The sequence below is a fragment of the Numenius arquata genome, chromosome 23, assembly GCF_964106895.1.
Source record: "Numenius arquata chromosome 23, bNumArq3.hap1.1, whole genome shotgun sequence".
Classification (NCBI taxonomy): Eukaryota; Metazoa; Chordata; class Aves; order Charadriiformes; family Scolopacidae; genus Numenius; species Numenius arquata.
Window position 1 is genome coordinate 34,887 of NC_133598.1, and position 19,331 is coordinate 54,217.

Here is a 19,331-nt window from a genome sequence, read left to right on the forward strand (position 1 = left end):
CAACATCAGAGTTTAAGGCAGCTCCAACCTCATCAATCTTATTGGCAATAAACTGGCAAAATTAATGGAAAGGAAAGCAAAGAATATAATAAAGGGAAACAACTTATGGTCAAAAGTAAAGTCATCCAGCCCCTACACTGGTTGGACTCCCTCTGGTATATATGCTTATAATATGACTCACAAGTTTGGCTCTAACCAATCACAATCACAGAAATGAACTCATGATTTACAGCCTAAAGAACCGTCACTGATTCTGTGAATAAATTATTCTCCTGGTTTTAAATCAGTTTAAATGATGAAACTCTAAGTATTTCAAAGTCTAATCATTACCCTCCTCCGGGTGTGAAAACACACATACATACATTCACAAAACCAGCATTTTGTTGAATAACTCTTACACTAAAGGATTACATATTACAGTTTCCTGGATCACAATTGTGCTAATAAAGGTGAGTAACTTTGTAAGACACTTCTTATCTTACTGTTCTATCCATTATATTGTATAGTTTGATTTCATTAATATTGAACTACAATGGATATTTTTACTTCAAAAGAGAAGAACAATTTTAATGAGATTAGCCTTGGTAAATGTTGGGATTACTCTAAACTAAACCTACTTGTCTAATTGCTTTTTAGGTCTCAATTAATAATCCATATTCCTGGGAGAAATAAACTCCAAAGAGTGATTTTCTTCATCCTAGAAAAGAAATCTAGGATTGTTAGGCTTGAATCTTCCTCTGCAGATCTGTATCTCTGTGTAATGATCATAAGGAAATGCAATGACTAGATCACTGGTGCTTGTTGTCATCACAAGTATCTGAAGATAACAGATAAAAGCTTGCCTTGGGGCCTAAATTTCAGTCCGGATTCTGGATCACAAACATTCTTTTCACATGAGCCTGAGTCTGAAATATATGTCAATGAAACCAAATACTCATGTAAATTTCAAGCCACAGTTACTTTTCCATACATTTTTGTTATGCACTGAAGGTAAATGGAAAGTTTTAATTTTTAAAATGGAATGAAAGAGTGAAATTAAACATGTAATTGCTGTTTGGGATGTAAGACCCAAGAAGAACATTCAGAAATGTTCATTTGCTCAAGGAACTTCAGAAACAGGCATACCTAACACCGATTTTTGTAACAGATCCAGCTAGATGTGGACAGGACATTGAGTGCAAACCTGCCTCTGTTTACTCTTGTTATTTATTTTTCAGTTTTTCTCTAGGCATTCCCATGGAAAAGGAAAATTGGACAGTAGTCACTGAGTTCATCTTTCTGAGATTCACTAGCTGTCCAAATCTACAGATAGTGCTTTTCACATTATTTCTTATCATTTATCTCCTCTCACTTGTGGGCAATGTTCTTATTCTCATCATTGTTTTAGTTGATTCACGTCTTCACAGAGCTATGTAGTTCTTCATTAGCAACCTCTCATTAGTAGAAACCTGGTACACAACAGTCACAGTACCTAAAAGGTTAGCCAACTTCTTGATGGAGAAACATACCATCTCTGCTTCAAGCTGCATTGCTCAGTATTACTTCTTCTCTTTTGGTGCCGCTGAACTGTTCCTCCTTACAGTCATGGCATATGACCCCTACCTGGCCATCTGTAAACCATTACATTACTCCACTATCATGAACCTGAAGACCTGCCATAACTTAGCCATGATCTGTTGGTTGTCAGGATTCATCTGCCCTATTTTTCCTTCTGCCTTCTTCTCCAGGAATTCCTTCTGCACTAACAGAATTAACCATTTCTCCTGTGATGCCGATCAGCTGTTCCAACTTTCATGCAGTGACAAGTACAGGATACAAATTGTGGGTTATACTTTCAGCTCTGTCATTATATTGTCCTCTGGCCTTTTCATCATGACTTCGTACCTCCAAATCATCATGAGCATCCTGAAGGTAACATCAGGGGCTGCATGCAAAAAGACATTTTCTACCTGTGCCTCACATCTCTCTGTAGTCACCATCTATTTTGGGACTTTTATCTTTATGTATGTCCGGCCTGCAGTGAAATATGACTCCGATATCAAGAAAGTGGTGGCTGTTTTTTATTCAGTAATTACACCATTCCTGAATCCAGTCATATACACACTAAGGAATAAGGATGTGGAACTGGCCATAATAACAATTTTCTTAAAGAATAAAGGTTAAGATTTAGAATTGTCAATGTGTTTTCTCAAATGCTTGATATATCTGTACTGTGTAGGGATTAAAACACTTAACATTGAAGTTTGAAGTGAAAATTTTGTCTCCTGTTTTGGCTGGACTAAAATGCAAGTCATGGTTTAGACCACTCGTCTATACATGCATGCATCTGCATCTTAAAAAGGTATTCAACTCACCAGAAGTCTGTCGTCTAGTTTAATACTCTGTGAATTAGGTGATTTATTTTGTAAGCCTTTTTACTTTATCACTGTGTAGGTGAGTGCATAAAATAAACATATGAAGTATAAAAGGGCTCATTCTGAACTGATGTAAAATTCTCATCTGAAAATGAATAAACAGTTGATGTGAAAGAATTAACATCAGTAGCAAGGTCTCATGAATGCAACAACCGTGATTTGCGTGCTGTATCCTCATGGGCATATTAGTTTCTCCATTTTATTTTAAGCGGTATCATACAGTTTGATTCAGCTGCCCAAGCATATATGTCTAGTACTACTTTTAGATGTCCTAACATATCCTGTCTATTGCCATTAGAGAAATGTTGTCAATTATTCAAGATATCTGCATGGGGATGGCAGATATGACACAGGAGCTACAACCTCAGACCCTTTTGGAAAGGCAGGTAAAGACTCGGTGGGTTTTGCTGGGGCACCTCAGAGACACTAAGTGCTTATGTTCAGGCACGCTCCTACTCTGATGTTTCAGCTGAATCTTACCCACTACTCTTTTGTCTGTATTGACTAGATCTTCAAAGAATGTAGCTGGAGACTGGATGCTGCTTCATTTGTACACTCACACAGCTCATTATAATTTTCCACATACACTTATCCAGTGATATCCAGTGTGTCCACTCAGCATATAGGAGAGCTGTGTCCTTCTACAATAACAGCTACAGGTGAGACTGTATCCTAGAATATCTGAGCTGACACTAGGTCAGCTGTCACTACACCCATGAACTAGTTACACTGGGGCTGAATTCAGCTTTTCATATACATGCAGATGATATTGGTGAGAAGAATGAGGTGAATTGTTGAGATGAACTAAACACAACTGGATATTGTGTGCCCATATGCACAGTATCTTTCTTGTATGTATAGGAAGTATATTGGAATACTTGAGCAAGTCCACTTGAAGGACAGCAAGATAATTAGGGTGCAAGAGCACTCTAGCAAGAGCAGTCTTGTCCCAGGAGACACTAAGGGAGCAGGGTTTCTTCAGCCTGAAGAAGTCTAACTGCAGATTGCACTACTTCCTCTCCTGCCTAATGGAGGGTGTGGAGAAGACAGAGGCAGAGTTTGCCTCTTTAAGAGTGCAGAATGGAAAGTGAAGGTGTAAAGAACACAGCCTGTCCTGTTGGAACGAGTCCAGAGAAGGGCAATGAAGATGATCAGAGGGCTGGAGCAAGTCTCCTATGAGGACAGGCCGAGAGAGTTGGGGTTGTTCAGCCTGGAGAAGAGAAGGCTCCAGGGAGACCCTATAGCAGCCTTGCAGTACTTCAAGGGAGCCTGCAGGAAAGATGGGGAGGGAGTCTAGCATGGAGTGTAGCAATAGGAGGAGGGGTAACAGTTTCAAACTGAAAAAGGATAATTTTAGATTATAGTAGTTGTGGATGCCCCATCCCTGGAGGTGTTCAAGACCAGGTTGGATGGTCTAGGGGAAGAGGGTTAGATGGTCTAGTGGAAGCCCATGGCATGTTGGAACTCGATGATCTTTAAGGTCCCTTTCAACCCAAACCATTCTATGATTCTATGAAAGTTTTTTGAGAATTTCTAAGTAGGGTTTTAATGGATTTGTAAATAACATCATATGTATGGCTTTAAAGGGTGTTTTCAGTCCTGGAGTGCCCTTTTCTAACATTCAAGGAGAATCAGCTACAGGAGAGGGAGGCTTCCATTATGTACTATATCATATCTACCAGCATCATGATAACTCTGCTGACTTTATTTACAAGACTTCCTTTGAACATCATGGGGTAACAACCAGGCATACAGACACCTACGTGAAACACCTTTAAAGGTTCAGCCAGATAGCTGGAACTGTCCTAATTTCAGTAACAATTCAGTTACCCAAACTGTATGCATGTAATGAGTTAAAATTCTCTCTAGACTCCAGTGAGTTTCTTGAGGTGGCATCTCCAAGTACCCAAACACAGCTGGTGCTACTTAAGATGCCATAGGGTCACACATTGCATGGAGCTGGTTGATATGCACTGGACATAAGTGTGACCCAAAACTTCCTGAATTGTCTGCTAGTAGTCAGATAGGATATGTCTGGGGCTCTGAAATTGGACTTTATGCCTATGTGTGGGTAATTAAACACTAGAGATAGCGAAGAGGAGTTCTTCACTGCCTGCCATCTACATATAACTACTAGTTGCCTATTTCCCAAGTTGTCATTTTAGCTCCTTCTGCAGTCAAAGGACAAATCACATTTAGAGTTTAGTTAATGGTTTTGGTAAAACTCTTAGAGACTCATATGTTCCATTCTGACAGTTCTGTTGCCTCTCTGCTAAAATGCTGACAAATATTCAGGGCATCAGTTTCCACATACACTTATGTAATCTGAATGGCTCAACAGTAGCAGAAGACACCTTCTCCCCTCCCCTGTGAAATGTAAAATGAGCAACAAGATAAAAACACAAAAAAAGCCCCAAACCAAACAAAAGAAAAGATCCAGAACAAGCCCATATTTATTCTTCCTCCATCCTCCACCCCCATCTCTGTCATGATAGGTTGGAGTGTTCAATTTTCTCAGAGGTATTGGGCTCAAACACCTAGAAGTAGCGCCTACATTTTAGAAAGACAATGAAAAAATCAAAGTCTCAAAAAGGGAGTGATAATAAACCTAATTACTCTTAGATGCATCCAGAGACTTACTGAAATTCAATCTCTTATTCTTAAATATAGGAGTGCATTGGAACAGCTAATTGAGGCTCTCTGGTGCTGCATTCTTATGCAGAGAGTTATGCTTTCATTCAGTAAAATACAGCTAGGTCCTATCAGGAGGGTGCCTAATTTTTCATCTCCTGTGGAGACTTGGAACATCCTGTTTATCCTTCTGAATAGTCCATAACCAGCATTTCCTAGGAAATAAGGCTCCTGCAGTAACGTATCCTTTACTGAGGTACATTAATGACAAGTGCTGAAGAAAACAAATAAACAAAACAAACTGCATTTAAACTTACTAGCAGAGAAGTGGGTAAATTATCTCTTAAGTTCCCCCTTTACTAAAAGTAAAAATATACACTTAAAATTAATTTTTCTGTCTTTTCTGCACTGCAGCTCAGCTTTAGCAGGATGCCTACAGAAATTCATACCCGTCTCCCACCTATACACTATACCATAGCAGTAGGGGCACTACAGGTTTCAATCACATCCCGCCTCAAAACGTTGAGAACTCACCTTTCTTGCAGTACTACTTAAATAAGGTCATGACTACCCCTCTCTCTGCTTCAAATGTCTAATCGTTGTTTTAATAACTGCATTTTGCCCCATCTGGAGTACTGTGTCCAGTTCTGGGCTCCCCAGTTCAAGAAGGACAGGGAACCGCTGAAGAGGGTACAGCAGAGGCCTACAAAGATGATTAGGGGCCTAGAACATCCCTCTTATGAGGAAAGGCTGAGGGACTTGGGGCTTTTTAGTCTGGAGAAGAGAAGACTGAGGTGGGATCTGATCAACGCCTATAAATACTTAAAGGGTGGTTGTCAAGAGGATGGGGCCAGTCTTTCTTCAGTGGTGCCCAGTGACAGGAAAAGAGGCAATGGACACAAACTTGAACACAAGAAGTTCCATCTAAACATGATGAGGAACTTCTTTGCTTTGAGGGTGGCAGAGCCTTGGAACAGGCTGCCCAGGGAGGTGGTGGAGTCTCCATCTCTGGAGACATTAAAAATGCACCTGGACACATTCCTGTGCAACCTGCTCTGGGTGGACCTGCTTTGGCAGGGGTCTTGGACTAGATGACCCCCATATCCTTCCAACCCCATATCATTCTGTGACTCTGTGATTTTCTGTAGCTTTTCAGTCCTCAGGATGTCCTGGAATAAGGTTGGCACTGGAGATGACGGACAGAGTCCATCATGATAAGGTGGTTGCACCATGTGGATTACAAGAGAAGGCAGCTCATACAACTGCACTTATGCTTGTCTTAAATATTTGTCCCTAAAACACAACAGGCAAAACTCAAGACACTTCACTCAAGTGAAGACAGCTCCCATGAGAGGTTTTTCTTACTCATTATGATCATTTTTCTTTTTAAGCAAATTTACCAAATGGCGTGTTTTCTCCGACTCATTCTTGGAAGACTAAATGATGAGTCTTGGTCTCTGGAGGCTGCTGAGATAGAAGGAAGATGCCCATGTGCTAAGCTAAAACATGAGACAGATGAACCTTAGGAAATCTGAACCAGATTCTCTGCAATACCAGATAAAAAGGCACATACAGGCAGATGTCACACTTTCATACAGGCACTTACGAACCTTGATCATGTAGAAGACTGTCTTCAGTTTCCTACTCTTTCAGACAAAGCTAGAGATGATTTCCTCCCCCCTTCCAAATGACAGAAAATAGATGACTCCAAGGTCCAGTCATTTATCTGTGACTGCTTGAATGAAGCTCTCAGGCACATCTCAAAAAATTTTATGTGTGGCATAAAGAAATAGTAACAGAGAGATGCAAGATACAAATTAACACTATGGCCCAGGTGACAAGATGCCTGTCCAAGACATTGCAGTCTCTGCTACAGTGACTGTACTGTATGTTATATTCTTTTTATTGGAAACGAAGACTGAAACCTCATTTTCCATCAGACAGTGTAAGGTGGTATATCATGAATATTGAAGGAGTAAGATTCACATATACTCATACTGGACAGAAGAAGCACGAAGTCTCCAAGTGGAGTTTGAGATACATTCATTTTCCAAGTGCTCAAAGTTATGAGGGTGTTTAATAAAAGTCAAGCATAAAAGAAACAAAAAAATACAAGTATATAGAACAGAAGAATGATTCTTTTCAAGCAGAATAAGTTTATATCTTCCTCAGCTCAGCTATAATTTTGATTAGTACTCCTTTCACTTCCTTATTTCTCAGACTGTAAATCAGGGGGTTTAATGTGGGAATTATGGCTGTGTACATGAGAGCTAGGACTTTCTTGGTGTCTTGTGAATGACTGGATTTTGGCCGTAAATAAATCAAGGTCCCACTTGCATAATACAGTGTTACAACACTAAGGTGTGAGGAACAGGTGGAGAAGGTCTTGTGTCTGCCCTCTGCAGAGGAAATCTTCAGGATGCTGGAGATGATGCAGGCATAGGATACCAGAATGAGACAAAATGGTGTAAAGATGACCAGTGCTGTGGCTATAACGATCTGCTTTTCGTATGAAGAGGTGTCAGTGCAGGAGAGCATAATGAGGGGGGGAATATCACAGAAGAAGTAGTTAATCTTCCTGGGCCCACAAAAGGGCAATGCAAACACCCAAGCTGTCTGCACCACGGACACAACATTACCACTGCAGCATGACAACAGAACCAAGGAAAGACAAACTCTGCTGTTCATGATGATTGCATATCTAAGGGGGTTGCATATGGCCACGTAACGGTCATAGGCCATGGCTGCCAAAATGTAACATTCAGTGGCTCCTAAAAAAATCACACAGTAGAGCTGTGTGGCACAGCCCATGTAGGAAATGCTCCTGTCCTCTGACAGAAAGTTTACCAGCATCTTGGGAACAACGATCGATGCTGTGGAAATATCCAGGAAGGACAGGACCCGGAGGAAGAAATACATAGGCATGCAGAGGGAGGGGTGCACTGTGACCATGAAGATGAGAAGGTTCCCGATGATGGTGATGGTGTAAATGAAGCAGAACGTGAAGAACAGCAAGTGCTGCAGTTCTGAGTGTTTGGCTAACCCAGAGAGGACAAATCCTGACAGCAGAGTGTGGTTTCCTGGTTCTGGTCCATCTCTTGGCTTCATCTGGGAGGAATCAAAATGGACAGACTGTCAGAGGGGTGGTCACTGCACCAAAATCTCGGTGCTTTAGCCAGTTGCTGAAGGGAGGAGTCTTTTGGGAATCCCTGGAGAGCCACTGGATCAAAGGGTGCAACTCTATAGCAGGCCTAGCTGAACAAAGGAAAAAGGCAATGGCTGTGCATGCTGAAAGTGCCTTATGTTAGGGCTCTCTGCATTTCATAGTTTGGGATAGTGACCAAGCGTACACCTATGAGGAGTTAGTATGTTGGCTCCACTATGGGTGTATGGTTAGTTGCTGAGAACATGGGCTCCCCTCACATGTCAGGTTTGTGGTCCCAAGTGATTCCGTAGGTGCTTTCTGCACTGAAGAGAAAGTTCAGATAACCACCAAAACACCCACAATCAGAATCAGAATCAGAATCAGAATCGTAGTGGTTGGAAGGGACCTCAGAGATCATCGAGTCCAACCAACAGTAAAAAAAAAAAAAAGAAAAAAAAAAAAACCAAAACAAAACACCACAAACAAAACCACCACCCACCACCTGAACACACAACACAACAACCAAACCAAAAACCATCACCCACCCACACAGCACCCCACCACAAACCAGTAATCTTGGACACTAGAGCATGCCCTGAAGAACCATGTCTACACGTTTCTTAAATACCTCCAGGGATGGTGACTCCACCACCTCCCTGGGCAGCCCATTCCAATGCCTGATAACCCTTTCAGTAAAGAAATGTTTCCTAATATCCAACCTGAACTTCCCCTGGCGCAACTTGAAGCCATTACCCCTTGTCCTATCATCTGTGTCTTGGGAGAAGAGACCGACCCCCGTCTCTCTACAGCCTCCTTTCAGGTATTTGTACAGAACAATAAGGTCTCCCCTCAGTCTCCTCTTCCCCAGACTGAACAACCCCAGCTCCCTCAGCCTCTCCTCATAAGACTTGTGCTCCAGACCCCTCACCAGCTTCGTTGCCCTTCTCTGGACCCGCTCCAGCACCTCAATGTCCCTCTTGTGGTAGGGGGCCCAAAACTGGACACAGTACTCGAGGTGGGGTCTCACCAGTGCCGAGTACAGGGGGACGATCACCTCTCGGTCCCTACTTGCCACACTGTTCTTGATACAGGCCAGGATGCTGTTGGCCTTCTTAGCCACCTGGGCACACTGCCGGCTCATGTTCAGCCGACAGTCGACCAACACCCCCAGGTCCTTTTCTGCCAGGCAGCTCTCCAGCCACTCTGCCCCCAGCCTATAGCGCTGCCTGGGGTTGTTGTGACCGAAGTGCAGGACCTGGCACTTGGCCTTGTTAAACCTCATCCCGTTGGTCTCGGCCCATCGATCCAGCCTGTCGAGATCTCTCTGCAGAGCCTCTCTACCCTCCAGCAGATCAACACTGCCACCCAGCTTGGTGTCGTCTGCAAACTTACTGAGGGTGCACTCGATCCCCTCGTCCAGATCATTGATAAAGATGTTGAAGAGAATTGGCCCCAGTACCGAGCCCTGCGGGACACCACTCGTGACTGGACGCCAGCTGGATTTAACTCCATTCACCACCACTCTCTGGGTCCGGCCCTCCAGCCAGTTTTTAACCCAGCAGAGGGTATTCCCATCCAAGCCATGGGCAGCCAGTTTCTCCAGGAGGATACTGTGGGAGACTGTATCAAAGGCTTTGCTGAAGTCCAGATAAACAACGTCCACTGCCTTTCCTTCATCCAGCAAGCGGGTCACTTTGTCATAGAAGGAGATCAGGTTTGTCAAGCAGGACCTGCCCCTCGTGAACCCGTGCTGGCTGGGCCAGATCGCATGGGTGTCCCTCATGCGTTGCATGATGGCACCCAGGATGATCTGCTCCATGATCTTCCCAGGCACCGAGGTCAGACTGACAGGCCTGTAGTTCTCTGGATCATCCTTCCGGCCCTTCTTGTGGATGGGCATCACATTTGCCAGACGCCAGTCGGCCGGGACCTCCCCAGTTTGCCAGGACTGCTGGTAAATGATGGAGAGTGGCTCCGCAAGCACTTCTGCCAGTTCCCTCAGTACCCTCGGGTGGATCTCATCTGGTCCCATAGACTTGTTTGCATCTAGGTGTTGGAGCAGGTCCCTCACCACCTCCCTTTGAATTGCAGGGGCTTCACTCTGCTCCCCGCCCCTGCCTGCTAGTTCAGGGGTCTGGATATTTAGGGAACCCCCTATCCTACTACTAAAGACAGAGGCAAAGAAGGCATTTAGGACTTCAGCCTTCTCCTCATCTTTGGTTACTATGTTACCTCCCTTATCCAGTAGAGGATGGAGGTTCTCCCGAGATCTCTTCTTGCTATTGATATATTTGTAGAAATTCTTTTTATTGTTTTTAACATCCAGAGCCAGGTTGAGTTCTAGTTGGGCTTTGGCCTTCCTAATCTTTTCCCTACATAACTTTGCTATACCTTTGTAATCTTCCTGCGTGGCCTGCCCCTTTTTCCAAAGGTCATAAATTCTCCTTTTTTCTCTAAGCTGTGACCCTATCTCTTTGCTCAGCCAGGCCGGCCTTTTCCCCCGACGGCTCGCTTTACAGCGCGTAGGGATGGCCCGCGCCTGGGCTTTTAAGACTTCCTCCTTGAAAAACATCCAGCCTTCCTGAACACCTTTGCCCTTCAGGGATTCCCCCCATGGGACTTTTCCAACCAGTGATCTGAAAAGGCTGAAGTCCGCCCGCCGGAAGTCCAAGGTTGAGGTTTTGCTAGCCCCCTTTCTTACCTCTCTAATAATTGAAAACTTGACCATTTCATGGTCACTAAGCCCAAGACGGCCTCCGACCGTCCAAAGAAAGCACAACCAAAACAAAGGAAACCCAAATACCCGTTGTCTATAGACAGGCAAAGGAAGAAGGAATAATCAGAGGGAAAGATACCCAGAGAGAACACTAATAAAGTCAGAGGGTGAAGCTCAGTACCATCTGCTTCATTAGTCACATTGCCTCATTACGCTGACGAGTGTTGCTGTGTGCACGATGCCGATGGGGTATTCATGCAGTGCTGTGCCGGCCGTGGTAGCTCTGTGGTTTTCTTCTGCCCAGAATGGGAAACTGATGCACAGGAAGAGAGAAGAAATTAGCCTGCCACACAGGAGAAAGTGGTCGTTAATTCTACATTCTTCAGACTTCTCATCTCTTCCCAAAGGGGCAACCAACCACTGGACTACACAGGTAAATCTCAAGGCACAGAATGCATTTGGGCAGCAGAAATGTATCCATATATGGGGACAGAGTGGGGAAGCCCCTTTTCCACTGCACACACATGGACCTGGTCAAGAGACCACAGCTCAGAGAGAAAGACACATCATCAAAGCAAGAACAGCGCATACAGCCCTGCCATGACTCAACCACTCCTTGTACTGACTCCATCTGACTTCTCTTTCTGCCAAAACTTCACTCACACAAGATGCCTTTTGTCAGTGGATTTTTATAACATGAACATGGATGTGAAAGCCGTGAAATTGGGAGCCACAGATGATTTTAACTTACAATTACAATAAAGAAACTCCTAATGTGCTCAGGCATTTAAAGGTCTGATGATTTTTGAAAAGAATCTTTCTGGCTTTGACTGCTTCCGTTACCACTGTGGTATTTGAAGCTCCAAATTTTGAGGGATACCTCAATATAACCTGTGCATAACAGAATAGAGAATGACATTAAAAATTCCTTTTAGCTTGTAATGGGACTTATTCACAATAGTCTTCTTAACTTGTTAGATCCATGCAGCTGAAGTAGAATCTACCTAATTCTGCTCTTTGATCCCTTATGAAAGTTTTAGACTATTGCTTTGGTCATCAGCTGTTAATTAAAGTCAATAAATCTCACAGCAGTCATTTTTTTACTGATAGGTTACTGTTTTACTCCCTAATGCAGAGCACCCCTCAGAAACAACTCTCACCTTGTGTAACTCTTGTTCAGTGGCTATGAGGACCTTCAAGTTTTTGTCTTTGTTCTTCCTTGGATTTGCTTTATGTATTCACAATAAGCATTTTGAAGTAAGTGTCCTGCCTTCATCAGTTTTGCCATCCAGTGCCTCCAAAATGGATCATGCGTATTTCACGAGAAGAATTTCCTTTGTTTTCTTACATTAGGGACAGTGTTGGGCTGACGAGTCCTACAGTCAGCTTACATTGCAGATTTTAAATTGTATTTTAAATGCAGATGCTCTCCATCCACAGCTTGAATAAGCTGTGACATTAGCACATGGTATATTCCATGGGACGTCAGGCAAGTTTTCTCTGAAGCACCATAAACAGAATTGACCTGCCCTTCACACAGATCTCATAATGGCCGATATGCCACAGTCTATCCTCACAGAGAAGAAAAAGAATTTGTTAAAGCTGCTTCAATTTAATTGAAATAGTAGCACAGTCAGGGAGTTTCATGGAACAGGAGCACTCAAACTACATTGCGCACATGCATTTTGACTTGCAAGTACATGAGAACTTACAGGAGCATCTGCATGTTAGCTCAATAATGAGATTGCTTCTGCAGCAAAATTACGTAGAAATTAAAAAGAAAATTGTTTTCTTCAGAGATTACTCTATTCATTGAGGATGTAGAGAGGTGCAAGCTGGGCTTTAGTGCTATCCCAGGGTGCCTTGAATTCTCAAACACCTTTACGGAATCACAGAATTGTCAGAGTTGGAAGGGACCTTTAGAGATCCCCTAGACCAACTCCCCTGCTGAAGCAGAGTTGCCCAGGGCACATCACTCAGGACTGCATCAAGGCAGGTCTTGAAAATCTCCAGAGAAGGAAACTCTACACCCTCCCTGGGCAGCCTGTTCCAAGGCTCCCTCACCGTAAGGCTCCCTCAGCCTGTTCCAAGGCCACCCTCACCGTAAAGAAGTTTTTCCTCATATTTGAATGGAACTTCCTGTGTTCCAGATTGTGCCCGTTGCCCCTCGTCCTGTCACTGGGAACCACTGAAAAGAGTCCGGCTCCATTCTCCTTCAACCCACCCTTTAGATACTTGTAAACGTAGATAAGGTCTTCCCTCAACCTTCTCTTCTCCAGGCTAAAGAGCCCTAGCTCTTTGAGCCTTTCCTCATAAGGGACATGCTCTAATCCCTTAATCATCTCTATTGCCCTACATTGGACTCTCTCCAGCAGTTCTCTGTCTCTCTTGAACCGGGGAGCCCAGAACTGGACACAGTATTCCAGTTGTGGCCTCACCAGTGCAGAGTAGAGGGGGAGAATGACCTCCCTCAACCTACTGGCCACACTCTTCCCTATGCAGCCCAGGATTCCATTGGCCCTCTTGGCAACAAGGGCACATGGCTGGCTCATGGAAAGCTTGCTATCCACCAGGACCCCCAGATCCTTCTCCTCAGTAGTGCTTTCCAGAAGATCCATCCCTAACCTATATTGGTGCCTGGGGTTCTTCCTCCCCAGGTGCAGGACCCTACATTTGCCCTTGTTGAACCTCATTAGGTTCTTCTCTGCCCAGCTCTCCAACCTGTTCAGGTCACGCTGGATGGCGGCACAGCCCTCTGGAGTGTCGGCCAGCCCTCCCAGTTTGGTATCCTCAGGGAATTTGCTGAGGATACACTCTGTCCCCTTATCCAGGTCATTGATGAATTTAGCCTTATTAAAGGAAGTCAAGAGCAGCTGAAAGCTCCAGCAGCCCTGGCTCAGGACACTCCTGCCAAGCCACTGGAGCTCAGCCCAGTCCCCAGGTATTTGGGATCTCAGGGATGCAGCTGCTGCTATTCTATTTGCAGGTTCAACCAGTAGTAAAGTTAAGCACATATACCCGAGACTCACAGGACACAGACACACAGAGTCATGCAAAGGACGTTGACATGGCCAGCCACACAGACTGTCACAGACAATACATACAGGACTCGCATCACACACAAGAGCAGACAGGCATGTCCTCTCCTCCTCTGGGAGTGGCAGAGACAGGAGGGCACTAGTGCAGGCACACTCGTAACATCCCCAGGATTCACAAGCACATGCAGTTTTGTCCACTGGCTTGGTCCCACTGTCTGTCCAATGCACCTGCCCAGATCCTGGCCCTCTGATACTCCCCACGGGTCCCCTACTCACTGGCTGGTCCAGCTTGATGCATCAAACACACAGCACTCACACACTCATCCCACAGACACTCCATACTTGCAGGTTCTCCCTGGGCACCAGCACAAACACTCTGTGCACCCTATATGCTTGCCCAGACCTCCTACTCACTGGCTGGTCCAGCTTTGAGTTTGCTGGTGAATATACACGCACACCGCACACACACACCTAGTTTGGGGGAGATATAGACACTCCCCCCTGTCTCCAGTAGCCAGAGCAAGGCACAAGAGCTGTGACCCATGGTCCTGCTCGAGCTGCCGGTGCTGAGCCTCTCAGTCACCTCACTCATGCCAGTCCCCTCAGTAACTGTTTTTGGGGACACATGCTGTTGTCAGCTCAATGACTGTAGGCTGAGAACCTACTAGTTCCAGTAGCTGCACTGGGACCCACTGGCTCCCATAGCACACACCAGAGGCCAAGGGTGCCCACATCCCCAGTTTGACTTCGATAGCTGGCACCAAATCCACTCATGCTGATTCCCCCAGTAAATAGTACTTGGTCCTTGCAGTACATGTACACACAGGATAGAGTGAGAATATGCACGGAGTTATGCAAAGGTTTAGTAAGACAGGACAGGTGACAGTGATGAGGCGCAGGGCCCAACCAGACCAGCAGTGACCAGCCCCAGTTTACACGGAACCGCTGCCTTTTGAACCCCTTTTCTGTCTATGCCCCTCCTTGTTCCTCGTGGCTCCCCTTCACCTGAACATCAGTTCAGTTGGCATGGTCCCATTGACTCCACCCAACATCCTCCACCCTCAGGTTTGCATCCTTACTAGTTGCAAAGTCCCAGGCGCCTGTAGTTTCTTGATAGCTCATCAACTGGTGATATTTATTCCTGGTTATTGTTTCTTAGTGCTAATTGGTAAGGCTTTATGTCTTTGTGGTTTTGACTCCCTCCCTTTTATTATCGTCACAATTTGGCAAGGTCCTTAGTCAGAAAGTCTGATTGAAAAATAAACGTTCTCACTCTCCATATGGATACCAATTAGCTATGCTCTTAACATCTTTCAGTAACAGGAGATCAGTATCGTGGCTCTCTCTTGTAAATCTCATGCTTTTGACAGTTCTCAGAAACATGACTTTGGGACAAAATTGTATAACTGAGTTGGAATTTATTTCCAACTTAATTCCAATTTATTTCCAGGAATGTGACTGTCCTAACATGCACCTGAATGACTTCATACATCTGTGATATAAAATCCTGACACTGACGGTCCTTAAATGCTCCTTGGAAAATTTGTAGAAAATGTTATGACTTTCATGAGATTAATAATCTCACTGGTTCACATTTTATATTTCTAGGGCTACAGGCATATCACAGTGTATGTTTCCTCATGCTCTAGCTTTTGAACTCCAGATTAAAGATAACCAAGAGAATAATTTCAGTAAAGTAATTCCTCTGCTATTCCTTAAAATGTGCTTATTACTTGCTAGTGCTGAGGGAATTAACCTACTTTTTATCTGCTAAAGATAAGTAATTTCACTACCGCCTCTATTCATGACTCTTTCTAAAGGTTTCTTAACATTCTCAGAACTAAGAAATGGTACTTTAAGACTTCTTGTGAAGACTGGATTCATTCACCTGCCTTCAGGTATCTAAAATGTAGACACCTGTTTTTGAGATATTTGACTAGGCTCTTTCTATGGAGACGTCTTCCACAAGCTGTTTAAGATCATCCTTAGGTAGATGAGACTAATCATGTTTTAAATTGGACTGTTTATCCCCTTTAACTGTAAAGGGAGGCTAAAGCAAATGGCCTGGACACATACTTTTCATTGTAGATACCTAAGTTAACACCGGTTTATTCCCATTTTGTTTTATTGCACAGTTAATTTGGTCACTAAATTTCTTGTTACAACTGGGTTTTGGGAACCAGAGAAGCTGGAGGAAGGTAGCGGAACATTGAATCATTATTTCCATTTCCTCATTGAGAAGTCAGGGGCCTTTTGGAAAGCAAATCAAAGACAACTCCATAGTTTTGATTGGGTAGATCCATTCTGAAAGTGTAGTTTGGTGACCCTCAATTTTGACTAGTTCTCTAGACACAGCTGCCCTATGTTTCAGATCAGAATCCTCTTCAGGACTGTTTTTTTACTACACAGAGAACAGAGCCATAGAATAAAGTCACACCACTTAGGTAGGAGGAAGGCCTAGTGGAATGTCCAAGTGAAAACCATTAAAGAGTGGTGTCCCTCAAGGGTCCATACTAAGACAAATGATATTTAATACCTTCATCAGTAAGCCAGGCAGTAGGACTGAGTGAACGCTCAACAAGTTTGTGGATGATACCAAACTGAGTGGTGCAGTTGATTCATTAGAGGGAAAAGATGACATCCAGTGGGACCTTCACAACTTTGAGGAGTGGGGCCATGCGAACCTCACAAAGTTCAACAAGGCCAAGTGCAAGGGGTTTGTGCAATCCTCACTACCAGTGTATATATATGGGGGATGAATGGATTCAGAGCAGCCCTGTGGAGGACTTGGGAATACAGTCACAGGACAAAGGGAAACAGTTTTAAACTGAAAGAGAGTGGATTTAGACTAGGCATAAGGAAGAATTTTTTTTATGGGGGTGATGAGCCATTGGAACAGATTGCCCAGAGAAGTTGTGGAAGTCCCACCCTTGGAAGTGTTCAAAGTTGGGTTGGATGGGGCTTTGAAAAACCTGAAAAGTTGTCCTGCTCATTGCAGGAGGGTTGGACTAGATGATCTTTAAAGGTCCCTTCCAATCCCAAACATTCTATGATTGTATGATTTTATGATCTTTGTGTCAATCTGCTCCCAGGAAAGCATATTACCATTTTTGCTGAACTAATAGCCAGTAATGGAAATTGGGAGGCCTGCAAAGTGATCATTGAAATCTGTGCTGGGACAGCACTTTTTCAATTAACAGATCCCTGGTCACTAGAAATAGGTACATTCTTATCCCCATCTAGGAAGGTCACACTGGGAAGGAACGCACCATATTCTTGCATGATCACCATGATCACTGCATCTCTCTGCTTGAGACTCTAAACTAAACTTAGAAATTAGCAGAAAGGCTTTTATAATTTTTTTTCTGTGTAGTAGTAATATTAACTTTAAGGAGAGAACCAATAGAGAGGGTTATTACTTCCTTTCTTGAAATGCAAAATGGAACAAGGCTACAATGACAGAATGTTCTTTTGGGCCTTGCACAAAACTTACAGGACTTTCCTGATTTACTTGATATTTGCCTAGGAATCTTAACTGTCACGCAATGGTCAGTGAACCAGCTCCATACTTGTACACACATACCACAGACTGGCTGGCTTGTCTTTGCTGGATGCTAGTGACTCATCTGTTGATGCTCCTGAAACAAAGTTTCAGGTCTTCTGACAGCACTAAATAGTCATATTCAGTGATTGTCTTCCCAGAAGCTTTTTCCACTTCAGTGTTGTTGCTATGTTCTTTCTTGTAAGGCCACTAGCCAGTAAATGACCAACTACAAACCATATTGGTATTAGGCCATCATGATCTGGGATGTACGTTTGGGAGTTCTCATGGCAGATGCATGACTTGCTTGGTTTGCAGTTGGAGGTGCTTGTATACCTTTGTGTAGTCACGGGAACACGAGTCTTCTTCTGTAAGTCAGGATAGATGTCATGGTTTAGCCTCCACAAGCAGCTAAACACCACACAGCTGCTCACTTCCCCCACATCCACCTACTTCCCTACCCCCTCCCCACACCCCACCCCTCTGCCCTGCAGTGTGGTGGGAGAGAGAACTGGAAGGGTGGCACAAATCATGGGTTGAGATAAAGACAATTTAACAGTTAAACAATAGATGCACATGCAAGAAAAGCGAAATAAGGAATCCATTCACCACTTTCCATCAACAGGGAGGTGTTTATCCACCTACAGGAAAGCAGGGCTTCATCACATGTAACGGTTACTTGGGAAGACAGATACCATAACTCTGAATATCCCCTTTTTCCTCCTTCTTTCCCCCAGTTTTTATAGCTGAGCATGACTTGGCAGGTTAAGCAGAGTTGCATCAATTAACTTCAAACAAAGCTCTCTAAAAGCATGATATAACATTTTGCTTAAGAATGACATGATGTGAGCTGTCTGTTTTAATTTCTGAGCAAGCTGAAATTCAAACTATTTAGGCAATCTATCAGAACTGTGGTCGAGCCCTCCTAATGCCCCTCATTGGGCGCCAATAGATCTGTCCTGGTTTGGGCTGGACTGGCCACTGAGATGAATAACGGATGCTCTCACCCACCTCTCTCTTCAAGGAGAGGAGGGAGAGAGAGAAAGAGACACATGAGTTTAGAAGAAACTAAACTATTTCAATGAAAATATGAATAAAATCATAAAAAGAAAATAATGAAATATATGCTATATATAAAACCTTATCAAGCTTGCAGGATGATGATCACACCACTGGCAGGCACTGGGAAAATCCCAGACTGTACTCAGGGACAAATGGGAACTGGATTCCAGATCTGGATTCTGGAATGCATGAATCCTTTGGTGCAGGAATGCATCAGGGGCAGACGAAAAAAGTCCTCTTCAGACACTGGGCATTGAAGAAAACGAATATTGAAACAAATTCTCATTAAATTCAGCGAGAGTGAATCTGCACCCAGACTTGACTGTCTCCATGCCTGACTTTGACAGGCATCTACTGCAGCTTTTCAGATAAATCATGCAGTAGAGAACTGCTCCCCTTACTCCTTCTGACCCCTCCCCAGCCCCACTTATCAGAACAGGGCCCGGATGATGGACTTAGATGGACTAGGTGCTGGTTATTTGAATCAATACATAAAAATTCCACTTGGAATGTTCTCAGGATTTTGGCTAAAGTGCATACAGAGACTAGAGCAATTTGTTCCCAAAACTTGGGGGTTATATTCAATTAAAAGTGGAATTGCTGACTGATATCCGCACTGCCAGTGTTAGGACAGCTCACTCAGTCTGAATTTTCTTCACTTGGCCTTGGGACTGTCTTTCTTCACTCTTCTCTTTAGTCATTGACTATAGAGTGATCTCTGTGAATGTCAGAGAGTGAGTGATTTTTGTAGGGAAGAATCTTCTAATATGATGTTGGATGGTAA

The 19,331-nt window shown here is 43.8% G+C and overlaps 1 protein-coding gene and 1 pseudogene across 1 annotated transcript; one reads left to right on the plus strand and one right to left on the minus strand.

Annotated features, from left to right (window-relative positions):
- The first annotated feature begins 1,236 nt into the window (after positions 1–1,236).
- On the plus strand, positions 1,237–2,163 carry LOC141474921 (olfactory receptor 6N1-like; annotated as a pseudogene).
- A 5,039-nt stretch (positions 2,164–7,202) lies between these two features.
- LOC141474723 (olfactory receptor 10A2-like) lies at positions 7,203–8,153 on the minus strand. The gene has a single exon (XM_074162782.1). It carries the CDS (start codon positions 8,151–8,153, stop codon positions 7,203–7,205), a length of 951 nt encoding a protein of 316 aa, XP_074018883.1.
- Between the last annotated feature and the right edge of the window lie 11,178 nt (positions 8,154–19,331).